Below are 19,538 nucleotides of genomic sequence, written 5' to 3'. Positions count from 1 at the left end.
TCTGGGGCAGTCATGGAGCTCATGTCATTTGTTTCCCATCACTCAGGGATCACTGCCCTTCATTTCCTGACCTCCCTGTCTTGAAACTGTTGTTTTGTATATTTTGCCTGTGGTTTTGTGTTTTTGTTTTTGTTTTTTATTAGTAGTTTCAGGCCAGAAGTAAATCTGGTCCCTGTCAGTCCGTCTTGGCCAGAAGGAGGAGTCTAATTCCATTTTGAACGTCCTTTTCACAGTGAAATTATGTAGTAAATGAAATACTGTGCCTCGCTTATGTCTCTAGTTCTACATGCTTCACCCATTACTGTGTTTGAAGCAAAGAAAAAAATTCATACTAAAACAGCTTCACACCTAGCACAGCCATTCGTTTCCATGCTTTAGTCTTCAAAATTGCCGAGTCCTCAGGAGTGTGTTTTGCTAGCTAATACCAGTGAATTTTCTGGCATTGTTGCTTTTACCAAGAAAAGCTGCTTTCAGTCTGAGAAGGTGGTACATTCAGAGGCTGCTGTATGTTGGGTGTGAGAGGATGCCACCTGTGGGTTTTTGTATTGAGTCTACCAAACAGAGAGCATCCTTATTGAGATGGCCACCCTCCGAAAGCCTGCTGGCCGTTGGGTTTTGTGGAGGGGTGGGGATGGGATGGGAGGTAAAGGGCTGGGGGAGAGTAGCAGCCCATAGAACAGACTGAGAAAGTGCTACATTCAGACAGAGGTTGCCTCTCAGTCTGACAAGTGTGCTTGTGTTTTGAAATGCTTACTACTCTTACCTCTGTGTTTTGAAATTCTCTTTCCCTCTTTCCCTGCCTCAAGCTGGTTTTTAAGGATAAACATAAAAATGGAAGTCATCTTGACATAAAGCCCTTATTAGCCTTTTCTCTGCCTCAAGAATGGTGTTGATATGCTGAGTTTGCTGACTTTGCCCCATTGCCCGGTCTGAACTAGATAAAAGTAAAGAACCATGAAGAGTCATTTCTAACTTCCTTTTGCCAGTGGAATCTGTTGGCCTTTCTGTACTTTTGTTGACCCTTGGGAACACTTTGAAAATCATCCAGAAATAACAGTTTATTGGTAGAACTTAGACTCGAGGCAATGAATGCCTTCCTTCCCTAACCTAGAAGTGAGGCCTCATTACAATCAGTTAGCCAGTTTTTTTCTGTGCTACTTAAACTGTAATTTGAGGCATATGTGGACATTAGGCAGAAGATGGATGAGGTGATGACAATAACTGGATCACCTCAAAACTCTCTGAGATGAAACAAAGGAAGGTAAGTTTTGGTTAGTATAGATCCTCGTCTCTGAGTCAGACGGTGGACCGTGAGGAAGGTATGAAGTTTTGTGCTGCATTTACTTAGGAGGTTCTCTGTTGATGGAGTTTCTTAATTAGTTCCACCTATTCTTACTCTTTCTACAGATGTGCTCTCTAGATTCTAACAGAAAGTTCTGCATTAGTTCTGGGTTTCTGTGTCCTTAGGTCTCTAAATATTTTCATGAGCAGTGGTGGTGGGGAAGATGGCTAGCCAAACTCCATTTTACACTGGCAAATGTTAGCAGCTAATCTTTGAACCCTTGCAATTATAACTTCACAGACAATTTTCTTTCAGGATACCCTTTCTTATAGTTATCAACGAGACCAGGATTCCTTTCCTAAAATCTTAAAACAAAAACCAAAAATAAAAACATCTATTCTTAGGATTTGCTCTAAGAGTCTTCCCAGTGTAGTAATTAAGTTTACCCAGCTTGACCTCATCTTTTCTTCGTTTGTGTCTTACTTGCTCTTATCCAGGGACAGCTCCCTCTGTATGTCAGATGTGAGAACTTCCATTGCCTCTGCCTGGACACTGGACAATACAATGTCAGCTCCTTTTTCTAGTACCTAAACACAGAGGGCTATCTAGTATTGACCAGAAGCCCTTCCATATGTCTGGCGGAGACTGTATATTCCTGTCTTCTGCAAACCTAGAGGGCCCTCTGTGGTCATTCCTTGATTTAAACGTATTTATTAAGTACTTGCTCTGTGCCACCAGTTGTTCTCAGAATTGGGGCAAAATCTAGGAAAAGATGACACAGCCAGCTCTTGGGGCCCTTATCATGGGCTTAGTCAGAGACCTGAGGTTACAGCTCGTAGGAATGACCCTCTTCTTTTTTACTTGTTAACATGTTGGTAACTTTTTGCTGTGGACAATATCAAAATATAAAAGTAGAGTAAGATAGGGGCACAACAATTCTCAATCATGATGTAAGTTGGTCACAGGGATAGTAGTAGAGCATGGAGAATATAGTCTGATTTTGTAACATCTTCCTATGTTGACAGATAGTAACTGCACTAGTGGGGATGAAGATTTAGTAATATGGGTAACTGTTGAACCACTGTGTTGTTATCAAATAATTCAGCAATTATCAACTCAGCCAATTTTTATTCATCTATATATCTACCACCTGCCCATCCTCTGGATTATTTTTTAAGCAAATCCTAAACATTATTTCATTGGTGAATAATCCAGAATATATCTCTAAACTCTGTTTGTAGAAGATAGGGACTGTTTAAGAAAAATATAACCACAATGACATTATCACCCTTAATGAGTTACAGTATTTCCTTAATATTATCAAATATCCAGTCAGTGTTCAGATTCTCTGCTTGCCCATGATGTTTTTTTTTAGATTGTTCAATTCAGGTTCTGGATATAGTCTATGCCTTGCAAATAAATGACATGTCCCTATGTTTCTCTAAGAGATAGGTACCTTTGCCAACTCTTTTTTCTTTGCAATTTCTTTGTTGCAGAAATGAGTTATTTGCCCTATAATTTCCTACTCTCTAGACTTGCTATTTGTATCATCCATATATTGTTTGACGTATTCCTCTGTCCCACATATTTTCCATAAATTGTAAGTTGAATTTAGTGGCTTAATCAGAATCAAACTTGTTATTTTTGGCAAGAATATGTTATGATGACTGTTCACTTATTTTTGATCTACAGCCACTAAGTAGCCCTCCCACAGTTACGTGATATTTAGCTAGAAGATGGTGTTTTGGAATGTCTCAACATAGGAAGTATCCAAACACCTAATTATTCCAAAGAGATTTTCAAAACATGATTGTATTAGTTTTCCATTGTTGCTGTAATAAATTAGCACAAACTTAGTAACTTAAACTGCAGATTTATTACCTTACAGTTTTGTAGGTCAGAGTTCATAGTGCATTTTACTGGGCTAAGATCAAGGTGTTGGCAGGGCTGGTTCCCTTCTGGGGGATCTAGAGGAGAAGTTATTTCCTTGGTTTTTCCAGGTTCTAGAGGCTACCCACGTCCCTTGGCTGATGGTCCCCTTTCAGTCGTCAAAGCCAGTAAGCTGCACCTCTCTGACCCTTCTTCATATCTTCCTCTGAGTGCAACTGGGAAAGATTCTCTGTTCTTTCAAAGGACTCATGTGATTGCACTGGACCCACCTGAATAATCCAGAATCATCTCTAATCTCAAATTACATAACATCAATCACATCTGCAAAATTCCTTTTGCCAAGTAAGGTTACATATCCAGAAGTTCCAGGGATTAGGAAGTAGACATCTGTAAGAGGCTTTTACTTTGTGTAGCACAGTGGTCATCCATGTTTAAAAATTAGCAAGATTATAAAACTGAAGAATGATTAATAGTGCGGTATGTTGCAAATGATCTATTGTGCTAGCATAGTGATTTGGGTTATGTGGTAGAGTAGGGCAGATTATGGGAATGAGCTATAGTTATGACATCATAGTGGTTTTACATGGCTCTGAATAACTGTCTACATGGGTCTTGATTGTTTATATTCTTTGCATACAACAACATTTTATTTTGCTCATTATCTCTAAGATGACCATACTGCCTCCCCTTAGAAATGCTGCTTTAAGATTTGGAGAAATTCAGGTCATCAATATGATGGTTATTACATGCACAGCATCTCCATTATCAACACCTTCTGTGTCTTTGGATTATGGGATGAAAATTTATTTATCACCTAAACCTAGTGAGGAAGTACTAAGTTCTTACAGAAAGGATTTGAATGGAGCAGAACTTTTAGCCCTCTTTTTGTTTTGCATTAACAAGATAACCTTTAGGTAGTTAAGTCAGACACTGAGTCAAGATAGAGAGAAAAGAGTGTAATGTAGGTATTTTTCATTCATAATCTATGTCTCTACTGAGTAAAGCAATTTAAAGGCTTTTCTAATGGGTCTTTTCTTAATTAAAAACTATAGGGGAATTTCTTTTTAAAAATTGTTTTACCTTTTAATTCACATTGACACTTGGCCCTCAGACATATATGTAGATTATTCTTGGGATGCTTTCAGAATTTTACTGTAACATCGGTCATCCTACAGCACCACTAGGTCTATAATAGATTTATCTTGGACGCCATCCAAGAGGTTGTTACTAAAGACCAAAGGGACCTCGTTATAAAGCGATTTTGCTGTAAAATGGCCCCTTGGTAAGATCCCTGGAGAGAGCAGGTCATTTGTATAGTTAAAAAGTACATAGTGTCAAAAAATGTCACTAAGGGGTCCTTACCTCACACCATTGGTTTGAATAAATTACAGATGAATTAATGAGTTAAGTGTAATGACTTAATTCCATAAAGTTTAGGAAAAAAACATGTAGATGTTAATATGATCTTGGGTAAAGAAAGACCTTTGCTATTTCTGCTTTTGTATACACGCCTTTATGTGAAAGTCATTTAAAAACCCTATCAACAAGTGAAACCACAAATGGCACCCTCCTCTGGTATGTTTCTTGGGTAGAAAGAGTCATTTTACTCAGCCTCAGAATATTCTTCCCAGTGCACCTGAAAGTAAAGGAAAAAAAAGTTCAAAGAGATGGAAACTGCCTTGTTAAAAAACAACCAAAAAAGACCCCAGTATCATTTTAAAGGATCCTTTGCGGTCTGAGCCTGAACCACTACAGTTTGTCATCTGGGTGGAGGAGGCAGTAGTCTATTTCTTCTTGAGTGAGTTTTGGTACTTTATAACTAGCACTACCAAGTAATTTGCCCATTTCAGCAGTTTTGTCAAATTTGTGAGTTTAGAGGTGTACATTGTATTTCCGTATCCTTTTAATCTCTTTAGGCATATAGTAATATCCCCTCTTTTGGGAAATTTGCTCTTGTTTTCTTTGGTTAGCTTGGCAGCGTTCTTTCAGTTGTACTGACTTTTGTTTCTCTGCAAAAAACTAGCTTTGATTTTACTGATTTTGTTGTTTAGTTTCATTGATTTCTATTCTGTCTTTAGTATTTCCTTCTATATTTAGTTTTGGTTTTATTTGCTTTTCCCTTTCTAGATTTTAACAGGGGAGCTTAGATTATTCATTGGAGTCTTTTTCTACTATGATTCAGTGCCTTAATTTCTGAGTAAGAATCCTGTAAATTTCATGTTATATTTTTATTTTCACACAATTCATATTGTTTTCTCTTCTCCCTTGAAGTATCTTTATTGACCCATGGGTTACTTAGAAGTGTATGGAATTTCCAAACTTGAGGTTGTTTTGCTTTTAACTGGTTTGTTACTGATTTTAAGTTTCTTACCCTCTTATCAGAAAATGTTTTGTATGAATTGAAATTTGTCACTTGTTAAGATTAGTTTTATGGCCCAAAATATGATGTCACAGTGAATGTCATAATGCACACTTGAAAAGAATGCCCATTGTGTTGTGGCCAGGTTACATACCTGGATGCCATTAGGTCCTGTTGGTTGGTAGTGTTGGTCTATGGTGGTGGTGTTCGAGTTACAGACTTTTCTCTTTTCAGTTGTATCAATTTTTCCTTCACGTAATTTGAAGCTGTTTTGTCAGGTGAGTATACATTTAGAATTTGATGCATGGAATCATAACATTATGTAATGTCCCTCTTTACTCCTTGTAATTTTCATAGCTCTGAAGCTCTGAATATTTTATCTGGTATTAATATAGCCTTTAGCTTTCTTTTGTTGAATATTTCACATTTCCCTTAGTGGAGGTCAGATTCTCTTAGCTTTCCATCATCTGTGTGTCTCTCTCTCTGTCTCTCTGTCTCTCTCTCTCTCTCTATTTTTTTTGCATTCATTCCCCAAGACTTTTGCTTAGATGAAGGATACTCTTCTGGGTTGGCAGTTCTTTTCTTTCCTCACTTTAAAGATATTATTCCACATTCTGTGGCCTCCATTGTATTTCATGAGAAATCTGTAATCCTTCAAATTTTAGTTTATCTTTGCTTTTCAGCATTGTGACATGTTTAGGCCTTATCAGGCCTAACTGTTTGTGACTGATTTTGAGTTTAGGCCTTCTCAGACCTAAACTCTTTGAATTTGCTCTGTTTGGGGCTTGCTGAGCATCTTGAACCTCTAAATTTATGTTTTTGTCAAATCTGTGATGTTTTCTGCTTTTAGTAAGAATTGTTTTCTCTAAAATAATTAAATTTTCTTTTCCTTTATATAACACCTATAATGTGAAATTTAGAGAAATTGATGATACTGTCCCACAAGTTTCTAAGGATGTATTCATTTTTTCCAATGTTTTTTTCCTCTCTTTTCTTCAGTGTAGATAATTTCTCTTGCTTTATTATCTTCAAGTTTACAGACTCTTGTATCATCTCTGTTCAGTGGTAGAGCCCATGCACTTTCTTTGAATTATATTTTTCAGTTCTAAATTTTTCCATGTGGATCTTTTCTTATAGTTTGTATTTTTCTGCTAAGAACTTAAGTTTTCCAGTTTTCTCAAGAGTGTTAACCACTAGCGCATTTACTATGCTTATAGCAGCTGCTTTAAAGTCTTTATATGATAATTCCAGCGTGAGGCATCTCAAAATAGGCATCTGTCCTTTCTTTCCCTTGATAATTTGTCACATTTTCCAGTTGTGTGTATGTGTGTGTTGTTTGTTTCAGCATGTGGAGTAAAGTTTGAATTTTATTCTGGCCATTTTGAATATGGTATTGTCATTTCTGAGTCATGTTTGCATCTTCTCAAGAAGGTTGATTTGTTTTATTTATTTACTTATTTACTTTTAGTTTTTAGTAACGTATGATTGATGTACACTGTTATGAAGGTTTCACGTGAAAAAGCAATGTGGTTACTACATTTACCCATATTATCAAGTCCTCACCCATACCCCAATGCAGTCGCTGTCCATCAGTGCAGCAAGATGCCACAGATCCACATGTGCCTTCTGTGTGCTACACCATTCTCCCCGTGATCCCCCACACCATGTGTGCTAAGCATAATACCCCTCAATCCCCTTCTCCCTCCCTCCCACCTGACCTCCCATACTCCTTTCCTTTGGTAACCACTAGTTCCTTCTTGGAGTTTCTGAGTCTTCTGCTATTTTATTCCCTCAGTTTTGCTTCATTGTTATCCTCCACAAATGAGGGAAGTGATTTGTCATTTGTCTTTCTCTGCCTGGCTTATTTCACTCAGCATAATGTCCTCCAGCTCCATCCACGTTGTTGTAAATGGTACAATTTGTTTCTTATGGCCGAATAGTGTTCCATTGTGTATATGTACCACATCTTCTTTGTTCATTCATGTACTAATGGACACTAAGTTTGCTTCCATATCCTGGGTGTTGTAAAAGAGGGCTTCGATAAACATAGGGGTGCAGATGTCTTTTTAAACTGGAAAATTGGTATTCTTTGGGTAAATTCTAAGGAGTGGGATTCCGAGGTCAAATGGTATTTCTATTTTTTGTTTTTTGAGGAACCTCCATATTGCTTTCCATAATGGTAGAACCTGCTTATATTCCCACCAGCAGTGTAGGAGGGCTCCCCTTTCTCCACATCCTCACCAGCATTTGTTGTTCTTAGTCTTTGCGATGCTGGCCATCCTTACTGGTGTGAGGTCATGATTTGTTTGTTTTAGATTACATGTTCTGTCTCACTTTCTGTATGTGGTGCTTCTAATACTAGTTCTATTTTCAAAACTTTCCCTGAGCTCTTTGCATTTGCCCTGTGCTATGTCTCTCAGTGATAGCCTAGGACTTAGGCAGTAGTATATGTCATCCATTATTAGCTCTCTTTCTCAATAGTCTTTGCTATACTTTCTGAGTCTGTATTCAACAAGCACAAGTTGTTATTTGTATTACTTCATACCAAGAATGGGGTTGTCTTTTCCAGTTGTGTTCTTCTCCATGATTTCCTCCATACTCTTCAGTTTCCAGTGGCCTTTTCCCAGTTACTTTGATCAGAAAGGCACAGATGCGTTTAGACTTCTGCATTGTACAGTTCCCCCGTAACTGGGGCTGTCCTTGCTTAAAGTGCAGAAGAAGAGAGAAAATGAGAAAAAACATAATGACACTTCCCCTCATCCTTTGTGAACGACAGAGACCCTGTTTCCTACCTTTCCTGGCCAGTGAGTGAGGTTTTTCTCACAGGGCTGTTCTGTTCCTTTGGCACTGCATGTCTGTGGCTGAGAGAAAAAAGAAAAGGGGAAAAATGACATATTTCCTCACAATCTGAAGATCACAGGGTCCCCTTTGGGACAGAAGAGCAGGATTCCTTTTAAGGGTTATCTTGTCATCAGCACTATCAAAATAGTCACTCAGGCAACTCTTTGGTCAAAGCCAGGAGATAGAGGAAAGCGGAATCAGAAAACTCATGACTACACCCATTATATTTCAGGTTTTGGCCTCTCTTTCCAATTATTTATGTCACCTGCTTATGGAATATTGATATCCTTTGGCCATTTATATATTGTTGGATTAGGTACTTTGTGAATGATTTGAAAGATGTGTATATATTTAAGGAATATTAACCCATAATGTGGCTGTTTCTATTCTTGTGTTTGACTCAAATTTTTTAACATAGAAATTTTTTTAATGAGTTAATCTTTTGTGCATTAAAAAATTGGCTAAAAGCTGTTTGGATAGTCTCCCTAATCAGAGTTTGTGTTGTAGTTTTAAAAATATTCTATTTTATTTTTCTCAAATTTGAGCAAAATTTCTTAAAATTTTTTAAATGGGCTGTAGGGAGAAGAATTAAGTAATTGTTTAGTCCAACAAATATCTGTATATTATCTGTAAGACATAGTGTGTAGGATGTACAGAGGCAATGTAAAGATGAATGAGTCACATCGTGCCTAGTTGTCTAGAGCAGAGGGGTACTCGTGGTGTAGTAAATGCTGAAGGATGTTTTGGAGCATGAAGGGACAGTGACCAGCTTGTCCTACTGGAGTGAAAACTTCACAAACATTACCTTTAATCTAAATTTTGGAAGATTTTGAGTGGGAATTTGTTAGGCAGATAGAAAAGAAGACGCAAATCGTGCAGGTACTTACAAATTTTTATGTAAAATAATGCTTGTAATAAAGGTACTATAATTTGGTAATTCAAAGTTCTTAAATAGGGTCTTAAGTAACATAGAAGGCTTTTTGTTTTTCACAGGTATATTAATTGAATAGTAAGAGTTTATATAGAATTTATTTCACCCTACTCATTTTAGAAGTGATAAGTTAAGTGACTTTCCTGTGGTCACATATTCTTGGAAGAATTGTAATTGAAGCTCTGTTCCAGGGAACTAACTTCCAGAGCAGAGAGATTGGTGAAAGTGTAGACTATGGGGCAGCTTTGAAAATATGTTAGAAAAGGAATACAAACTAATGATTTGAGTTTTTACTGCAATGTAGTATTAATTTAGGGAGGAGCAAAAGATATGTAAGTGTGTTTTATGTAGTTAGAAGTTTAATAACAGGCATTATAATTGGTTCAGTTGACTTCACTAAAAATGAGACAGGCTTAAAAATTTTTCTTTAGTTTAAAAAACTTTTAAAATTAAAAAAAATTTTAAACATTTAAAAATTAAAAAAGTATGCTTTGTGCATGGAAAGAACTGGCTAGAGCTTTATTTTCCCTTATGAGTTCAATGAAATCAATTTTGGAGTTTTTAATTTTAATTGGTAAATTTAAGGAGATCATGATAACTAACATTTAATGTATTGCTTATTGTTCCTGAGTACTAGTCTATACTTAACATTTATTAACTCATTTAACCCTCACAGCTACTCTAGGAGGTAGGTTATTTCTTTCATTTTATAGATTGGGAAAATGAGGCTACCCAAATTCATATTTGGTAGATAATTGTTGCCAGGATTCCTATCTAAGCAGTGTCATTCTAGAACCAGGTTCTGAAGCCTCTCATTTATGGCAGTCATTTTTAAAATTTGATAATCTGATATAAAGGAACTGCTATCAGAACCACCAGGGAATTCTGTAGTGTATCTACTTATGTAAGGAAACAGATTTGATAAGGCCATATTTTAATGTGAATCAGGTTATGAAGGAAACAGTTATCTATGTTGAATTCATTATTTTTCTCACATTTCATTTTTCTTAGGAATGTCTGTGTTAAAGTTGATTAAACACTGCCATGTGGTATCTGAAAGGAAAAGAAATCTTACTGATTTAATTTAACAAATTAAATCTAATGTCTTATTTTCTTGCATTTGAAGGTCATTAATAGATGGGAATCTTCCTGTTGTTAGAAACATACGGGTACATTTTGAGTTGTTGGGCATGTTTTTAACGGTCTTCCTACTATATTTATCTCTTTTGCTGATGAGCTTATTGCATCAGAGTTAGATAAATCTTTAAGTACTGATACAGAAAGCCTTCCAGGATGTAAAGATTTATCTAAGTTTTAGAAGTGTATGTATAGTATGTACTTACATACTACATATAGTGGGAATCTTTTTTTTTTTTAAAGCAGCGTAGGTGATTGGGATGATGAGCCGGGTTTAAGACTCCTGCACTAGTAGGCAACACTTCTTTTCAGTGAAATTCCAGGTCTAAGATAATTTTATATATGTAGTCAGAAAATGATGTTATACTAATTATTCTTAGCAACTTTTTCTTTTCCTTTTTTCTTTTCTTATTTCTCTACAATAGTTTATGCCAAAGTGGCTTCATTCATACAGATGAACCAAGGATTGGGATAGCGCTATACAATTAGAATCAGACAGCTGATTGCCCAGCAGGATGCCATCAGCTATCCCAACAGAGGGCCTGAGGGACCCTGACATTGCAGAACTCTTCTTCAAAGAAGATCCAGAGAGGCTCTTCACAAATCTTAGAGAAGTTGGCTATGGAAGCTTTGGAGCAGTGTACTCTGTAAGTGTTAAAGGCTTAATGTCAGTGACCAGCGTTTATTTAATATCCCGTCCTGGAAGAGTAAAAATCAGTACTACAAAGAGATATAGGCAATAGTCTATTTTATAGTCACTTGCATTAGGTGTATTTGAAAAGATCATTTTATTTATTGAGCTTCTTAGATTATTGAAAAAATGGGAAAGATATTCTGCTTTAATTTCCATGTTGTTTACACTACTTTAGCAGTTTTATGACTTACATTGCTGTTGAATCAAATATTGCAAAACAGTGATTTACGTAAAGTCCTGTACACACATTTCATTATTATTCATTCATTATTTCTTCCTTTTAAGATTGCTTTTTTTTCCTCAGCAACAAGTTTTGTATAGATGTTTAATATTTTGGTAGTATTACAGATTTAGTTTTTTAGTTTTAATGGGTACTTTAAGAATAAAACAACAATTTGAAATATTTCCTTAGAGAAAATGTCTTCCAAATTTGTAACAATTTGAACTTTTTATTTATTTCCCATTTGTAAATTAGAGGTAAAAATAAGGTAGTAGAAATTCCCTCTGTAATTTTCCTACCTAAGGACAGCTGCTGTTAAAATTTAAATAAACATCCTTCAGAATATTTTTGTGTACACATGCTTTATGCGTGTGTGTGATGTAGGTTATGTTTGTTTGATTTCTGAGTTGGACACAGAATAAGGGAAGAGGCACTCAGAAAACAGGCATTTCATAAACAACCTTTTTTCTGTGTTACAGTTTTGTCTGAATGTACACTTCTCCTGTTGTTCTCCTTAATACTAATGTGGAGAAATATAGAATAATAAAGGAAAAAAATATACAGACTCTTAGAAATGGGCCCAATAAGAGAACCCTGTTGAAAAAATCCCTGTCATGTAGCTCTTCAATGTGTGTCAGTAGTGTTTTTTAATTGACTTACTTTATTAAATATAATTTATATACAGTAAATACAGATATATTAAATGTATAGTTCAATGAAATTAGACAAGTTATATGCCATACAACAACAATTCAAGATACAGAATGGTGATAGTGTGGGTACTAGAAAGAAGTAGATAGAGGACAGAATGATAACTTGTTTTATCTCTTTTGATAATAAATATTCTATATAGTTAAAAGTTAAAATTAAGTCATTATGTATGGGGGGAGTCATGAAAAGGCAAGCAGGAACAATGAATCCAACTGTATTTGTGCTGTAAAAACCAAAACTAATACGAGTAACTTTCATACACAGTATTTTAACTTTATATCCTCTGTCTCTTTGGGAAGAGGAAACTGCAAACAAATCTTGAACTCTTCTCAGTAAATTTGTTTCATATTGGTATGGGAGTGACAGTTCTGAAACTGTGTGTTTCAAGATTGAGCAGTGAGTAATTTTGATGCCATTTGGAGTCAGATCCTAACTGAAAGAATGATAGAAATAGGGAATTGGCAAAAGTAAGGAAGAACCATGTGGGACTAGATAGGTATTGGATAGGAATTTGTGGCATTAATATGAACTAATTGTATGACATATATATTTCCTAGCTCTCTCTTCTGTAAGATTCTAGTTGCATTGATATCCCAGTAGCAACAAGCACACTTAGCACTCAGATCTTGAATTCCTCACTATATGGATCAAGAGCTCTTGGAGTAATGGTTCATTCTATTGTGGGGACAGGGATCATTAAAGATAAGCTCTAGAATATCTTGTACCAGAAGGTTAAAAAGTGCTTTAAAAAAAAAGGGCCCTTTCAAGAGGATGCTAGAACCAGCTTGACGGTGCTCCCACTGGCCAGATCTGGAACAATTTGAGCATCAACATAAATATCTATTGATTATAACCAATTGAATAAAATAGGAATTCCTAATTTCCATGATAGATGAAGGATGGATAGATAGTTGGAAAGGGAGGGCTTTTCTTTGTAATAGAATGCTGACTGATACATGTGAAGGGAATGGTAGAGTTGGGAAAAACCAGCATTTTGAAGATTGCAGCAATCATTGCAAAGATTATTTTGGGTAGAATCTTCAGTGGTTGCTAAACCTAGGGGGAAAGTTTGATGAGCAAGATATTTATATAGTTTAAAAGTATCTCTCCACGGATTGCTTGTTAGATACAAAGTAGGGAACAGGGGTTGTAACTATATACATTGGAAAGAAACAGTCAAATACCTTGAGCGGGTGATGAAAATTAGTAACCAGTGATGAACAGACATTGTATGTGTCCAGATATGATACCCTGAAAAGGACACAATATAACTCATGTAGTATTTCAGCCAGAGATGTGTAACCAGAATCTAATCTTGAAGAAGCTTCAGGCAAACACAAATTTAGTAAGGTAAGTACTGCTATGTAGTCTCAACAACTGCCAGTGTTATAAAAGACATTGGGAAGGGCTGAGCAAATTGTTCCAGATTAGAGAAGATGAATAAAACATGATGAGTAAGCACACCTTGTAATCCTGAAGGGAGAGAGAAACATGACTATGGACATTACATATTTTTCTGTGGGTTTTTTTTTGTGTGTGTGTGTGATAGGCAAAAGTAATCTCATCTTAATCTGATTTAATTTTAATGTAATCATCATTACTAATGAGTTTGGATTTTAATAAATGACCGTGACTTTAACTTAGTGTTTTAAAGTAATACTAGATTTGCAGATTTTGCAATAATAGTAAAGAGTTTTACCCTATAATCTTCACCCAAATCCTTTAATGTTTACAAGTTTCATAACCACAGCACCTTTATCAAAACTAAGAAATCAACATTGATACGCTGATACTATTAACTAAACTACATACTTTATTCAGATTTTCCCAGTCTTTGTACTCTTTTCTGCTCTGGAATCTACTCCAGGATACTACACTGCATTTAGTATACCCACTTTTGAGCTTTATCTTGTGCTAATTAGAAAGGTAGCTCTTTAGCAAAACAATGAAATTGGACCCTTACCTCTTACCATATATGAACATTAAAATGTATCAAAGACCTAAATATAACAGTTAAAACTATAAAACTCTTAGGGTAAAACTGCATGACCTTGGTTTTGTCACAGGATTCTTAGAAATGACAATAAAAGCATGAACAAAAGAAAAACATAGGTATTGGATTTGATCAAAATGTAAAACTTCTATGCTTCAAAACCGTGCAAAGACAACCAACAGAATAGGAGAAATTATTTGAAATCATATGTCTGCTAAGGGACTTGTGTCTAGAATATATAAAGAACTCTTACAACTCAATAATAAAAAGGCAACCCAATTTTTATATGTGCAAAGGATCTGAACTGATATTTCTCCAAAGATGTACAAATGGCCAAAAAGCACATGAAAAGATGTCACAAGTCTTGAAAAATTATACTAACTGAAAGAAGCCAGTCACAAAAGACTGTATATTATATGGTTCCAAAGTGTACAGAATGGGCAAATCTCCAGAGACACAGAAAGTAGATTAGTTTTTCCTTAGGGCTGAAGGGGTGAGGAAAAGGGATAGGAGAGTGATAGCTAAAGGGTGTGGGGTTTTGTTTCTTTTTTTTTAATTGGGAAAAAATTTGAGGTAAGATACACATAATATAAAATTTACCATTTTAATCATTTTTAAATGAAACAATTTGGAGTTTCTTTTTGAGGTAATGAATGTTCTAAAATTGTAGTTATCAGTAAATTGCATGTATCTGTCATATCAATCAGTATTGCCATGTATCTGTCAATGTACTAAAAGCTATTGAATTACACACATTCAAATGGGTGAAATGTGTGGTATGTAAATTGTATCTCATTAAAACTGTTAGAAAAGAATATAGCTGATTAGACCTATTGACTAAAATCAAGGGGCTCACAAATAGATGAATAGAGAACATTTTGGAAAAATAAATTCATATTAAGATCTTATGCAGATAGATCCACTTCACCCATTATGGTAAGTGGTGCACCTTTTCATTAACCAGTCTGCCAGTAATTGAAATTGGAATGTCATTAGTTGTTCCCAGAAACCACTTAAAAGAATATATATATATTTTAAGGAACTCTATTTAGGTGTAATTGACATATGTGCTTGTCTAATTTTTTAACAGTTTTTTTGAGATTTAAATTCCATACTCTAAGTTCACCAATTTTAAGTGTGCATTGCATAGGTTTTTAGTAAGTTAGAATTTTGTAGCTATCACCATAATCTAATTTTAAATTTAAAACATTTTATCTTTGGGAATTCATTAAAGACTGAATTGAAGATGAATTCTTCCACAGATGACTAGAGATGATTAACCCTTTTTACTGAACTCATTTGAAATATTTTGCAGCTATCCTTTTGTGCCTTCTTCATATATCATCTTTTTTTTTAAACACGTAATGAGAATTTGGCTCTTAGTTTCTAAAGAGTTAACTTTCATGTTTCTGTTATGCTTTTATTTTTTTATCAAAATTTTCAGAACAGTGGTAAATAGTAATTGTGGTAGCATTTTAGCTGTCTTGTCTTAATTCTAGTTAATAGTTTATCATGTTGAGGAATTACCTTTCCCGTGTGGGTTTTCTAAGAGTTTGGTCTTCCCTGCATTGAATTTGGAGCTGGGCCTTTTCTGCATTTTCAGCATTTATTCAGCATTTATATATATAAGTATATATTTTTCCTTTGATTTGTAAAAAAATATGGCAAATTCTGAAATGTTTTCCTGTATCAAAATTTTGCATTTCTGTGGTAATGTATTTTATCCAAATGAAATATTGTTTTAATGCTCTGTAATATTTGATTTTAAAATTTTATTTTGAGTTCCCTTGTGTAAATTTATAAGTCAAATTGGTCCCTAAGTTTCTATTTTGTGCTGCTGGTGATTGTTTAGTTGCTGGCTTAGACCGCCTCCATAAAATCAATGGGAGAGCTTTCCTTTTTCCTCCCCTTTTATCCTGGGAAGTTCCCTGGTGAAACTTTTCCACTCACAACTATTTTAAAGACGATTAGTATTCTTTTCAGTCTGCCACCACTGTTTTACTCGTTTTCTTCTCTAGAGCAATTTTAGTAGTTCTTTCCTAGAGAATTGTCCATTTCATTGACATTTTGAAGTTTACAGGCCTAGCATAGACTTGTATGTACTAGTCATTTTTTTGTTTGTTTACAGTTCTATTCAAATTTCTGTATTTTTCCTCTCCACTAGCTCATTCAAAGATAAACATTCATTATTTTTATTTCTAAAGTACCAGCTCCTTGATAATTTGATGTCTTTTGGTATCTATTTAGTTATTTTTTTAATGTTCTTTAAAAGCAGTTTTGATATCTTTTTTGACATGGTAGTTTATAAATGCTTTTATTCTCAGAGAAATGATTTCCCAGATTTAATCTGTTAATTTTTACAATGCTCTTCTGTCTTTTTTAGGCACGAGATTTGCGCACCAATGAAATGGTAGCTATCAAGAAATTATCTTATGCTGAAATGTGGTCTACGAAGGTAGGTGAAATATATATGTTTGTGTTTGCATGTTAAAGAAAGCCATACCGTTCTAAATTGGGGCTAGGTGGGAATTTTTTCAAAAATGTTGAAAAATATACAAATATTAAGTGTATATCTCAGTGAATTTTCTTCCACAGACTCAATGTGCCCATTTAAATTGCACCTAGAGCCTTTAAACAACATTCCTGACATACCAGAAACCTCCCAACTGTGTCCTTTACTTTTAATTGTTTTAGATTTGTGCTGCTGACATGAGTTTAATTTTTTAAATTGTTGTTTAGCAGTTTATTCTATAATAGAGGGATCATCATGTCTAAGAAAGTAAACTAGAATAAGGTACATTTGACAGTAAGTATACTGGATATAAATTTTTAGTGGTAGAGAAATTATCTAATGGCTGTTTCAAATAATCATCAGGCAGCATATATCTAGTCTGAAAAATAAGGCAGTGGGTAATAATCTGAAAAATAAAGTTATCGATACTGTTTTGCATGTACTTTTGTTCTTCAGTATTCTGATTAGTTCTTAATTGCATAAGTTTATATAATGTCTACTTCCTAAGTGTTATCTGTTTCTTTAATTCTTCAAAAATTTAATTATTTTTAATTGTGGTAAAGTACACGAAACAAATTTACCATCTTAATCACTTTAAGTTTAAGTTCAGTGGCGTTTAAGGACATTCACATTGCTGTGCAACCAACACCACCATCCATCTGCAGAACTCTTTCATTTTGCAAAAGTGATATTCTACACCCATCAAACAATAACTCCTCATTCCCTCCTCCCTGCAGCCCCTGGAAATCACCTTTCTACTTTCTGTCTCTCTGAATTTGACTCCTTTAAGTATCTCATGTAATTGAAATTATGCACTATTTGTCCTTTTGTGACTGGCTTGTATCACTTAATATGGTGTACTCAAAGTTCATCCATGTTGTTGTGTGTGTTTGTGACAGTGTGTGTGTGTGCCTGTGTAAAAACACCACATTTTGTCCATCCATCATCTGTAAATGGACACTTAGTTGCTTCTACCCCTTGATTATTGTGAATAATGCTGCTATGAGCGTAGGTACACAAATATTTCGTTGAGTCCCTGCTTTTAATACTTCAGGGTATATGCCCAGAGGTAGAATTGCTCTATCAGTCTTTAATTTTTAAAGGTTTTGGTTTTGTATATTTCTGGAATCCCTATTTTATGGTAAATCTTTTTTGTGATAATCACACTATGGGTATGATAACACTGTTGTGATTGATCACTATTCCATTATGTTGATACCTAAAAAAACTCTTAATAATTTGTAAAAAAACTCCATTTTTTATAAGTTTACTGTAATTTTATTTGCCATTCTATAGTATAACTTTAAAACTGGCTTTCCTAGCCGACTTGTGTTGACGTCTGTTTAATTAGTCATGCCTAGAACAAAAAGTTTCACCTAGGGCAGCATCTTCTCTCTTCTAATATTGTATCCTTCCTGGAAGTGTTTTTTACATTGAAGAATACAGGTTTTAGCTTTGTTTTGTTTTGTTTTGTTTTGAGAGTTTGCCTCCCAGAGCATTCAAATTTGAAATGTAAAGCCCATAAAACACTTTCTAAACTTAGCATCTTCCAGCTTACACATTTTACACTGTGAATATCTTCTGCTCTATTTTGTTGAGGGCTTATGAAATAACATAGGAGATATAGGATCTTAAATTCTAGTACAAAACATTTCTTAAAGTTCTGTATTCTAGTTCCCCTACCTTTAGAAATATGATACAAGTGAGTGGTAAAGCTTGGATAAGCTGAAACAAGAACAAAAAACAGATTCCAAGTTTCCATTCCACATGTACTAAGCTTCTAGAGTCTCTGGGTATGGGCCCAAGTGCCTGTATTTTCAGAGTTGCCTGATTGCTTCTTAGAAGTAACTATAGTTAGGATATGGCCTAAGTTTCTGAAGTTGTCCTAGAGTAGCTTTAATTGTGAAGGCTTATCTCTTATTTACTAGTAGGCATCAGTGGGAAGGCTCTTTGAAAAATCCTGTAGGAAAATGTTTTCATGCTGCTTGGTTTTTCTGTGAACTTCCCTCTGTTATAACCTAAGTGTTCACTAGCATTTTAGAATATGTGCAAGGAATTTAGGTAATTACTTGATCTGAGTTTAAACAGCAGAAAAAACTTAACATTTGGTAGACAATATAAGCCAAAAACACAACAGCTGAACTTTAAGGTATGTAAATTATGCAACAATAAAGCTGCACAAAAGAAAGAAGAGGTTGAACTTTTGAAGAAAAACCACTAAATGTAGTATATAGTTTTCAACAGGCTTGGTGTGTGGTTATAAAATTTTAATTTATTATCAATGAGTCTTATTAAAAATAAATTTTATGAAAATAAAAATATGTCCTACCTGGAATGAATTTTATGTAATTGAGTTGTAAACTATATGGACGTAAGTTCTTTAAAATGTATTTGTTTGACATTTAAATATTACAAATGAAACAAAGTTGTATGTTCTTGTTAACATTTTAATCTAATAATTTTTTACTTGTATAGCTTTCTAAGGAAAAGGAACTGTTCCTAATTATTTCCTTTATTCTTTTTTTCTCCCCACAGAGATGGCAGGGTATTATTAAGGAAGTGAGGTTTCTACGAACGTTAAAACATCCCAACATCGTAGAATACAAAGGCTGCTATTTATGTGAGTTCACAGCATGGGTAGGTATCTGCTCTCCCCTTGCTGTAATTTTAGTAGGTTTAGTTTATAATTAATTCAAAAATGTCTCAAAATAGTTGTGTAAAGCCATGCACAAACACCTTGAAATGTTAGTTCATACTGAGAAAGGAGGAACAGCTTTTCCTGGAACTCTTAGGCAGTAAGAGATAATAGAATTTTTGCCAGTTTACTTCAGAGATTCACCTGATCATTACGTGCATGGGAAAATGTTCTGATATATGTTAGCGGTATCATTCTTCAAATGCTGAATCAAACATTTGTTGAGAACAATCCTATCACTCAAGGATGAAAATCAGCATATATTTTTGACAT

General features: G+C 34.8%; 1 protein-coding gene across 1 annotated transcript in view; it reads left to right on the top strand.

Annotated features, from left to right (window-relative positions):
* The window catches only part of LOC108392971 (serine/threonine-protein kinase TAO1-like), a 121,319-nt gene that overhangs the window by 55,669 nt on the left and 46,112 nt on the right, over positions 1-19,538 (top strand). Inside the window, 3 exon segments of the mRNA XM_073234831.1 lie at positions 10,866-11,087; positions 16,442-16,513; positions 19,106-19,207. Of these exon segments, the coding sequence (XP_073090932.1) occupies positions 10,956-11,087; positions 16,442-16,513; positions 19,106-19,207 (306 nt within the window). The 5' untranslated portion in view covers positions 10,866-10,955.

Source organism: Manis javanica, chromosome 4 (assembly GCF_040802235.1).
Source record: "Manis javanica isolate MJ-LG chromosome 4, MJ_LKY, whole genome shotgun sequence".
NCBI lineage: Eukaryota > Metazoa > Chordata > Mammalia > Pholidota > Manidae > Manis > Manis javanica.
Note: the sequence above shows the minus strand (reverse complement) of the source record. Positions and strands in the feature narration are given on the sequence as shown.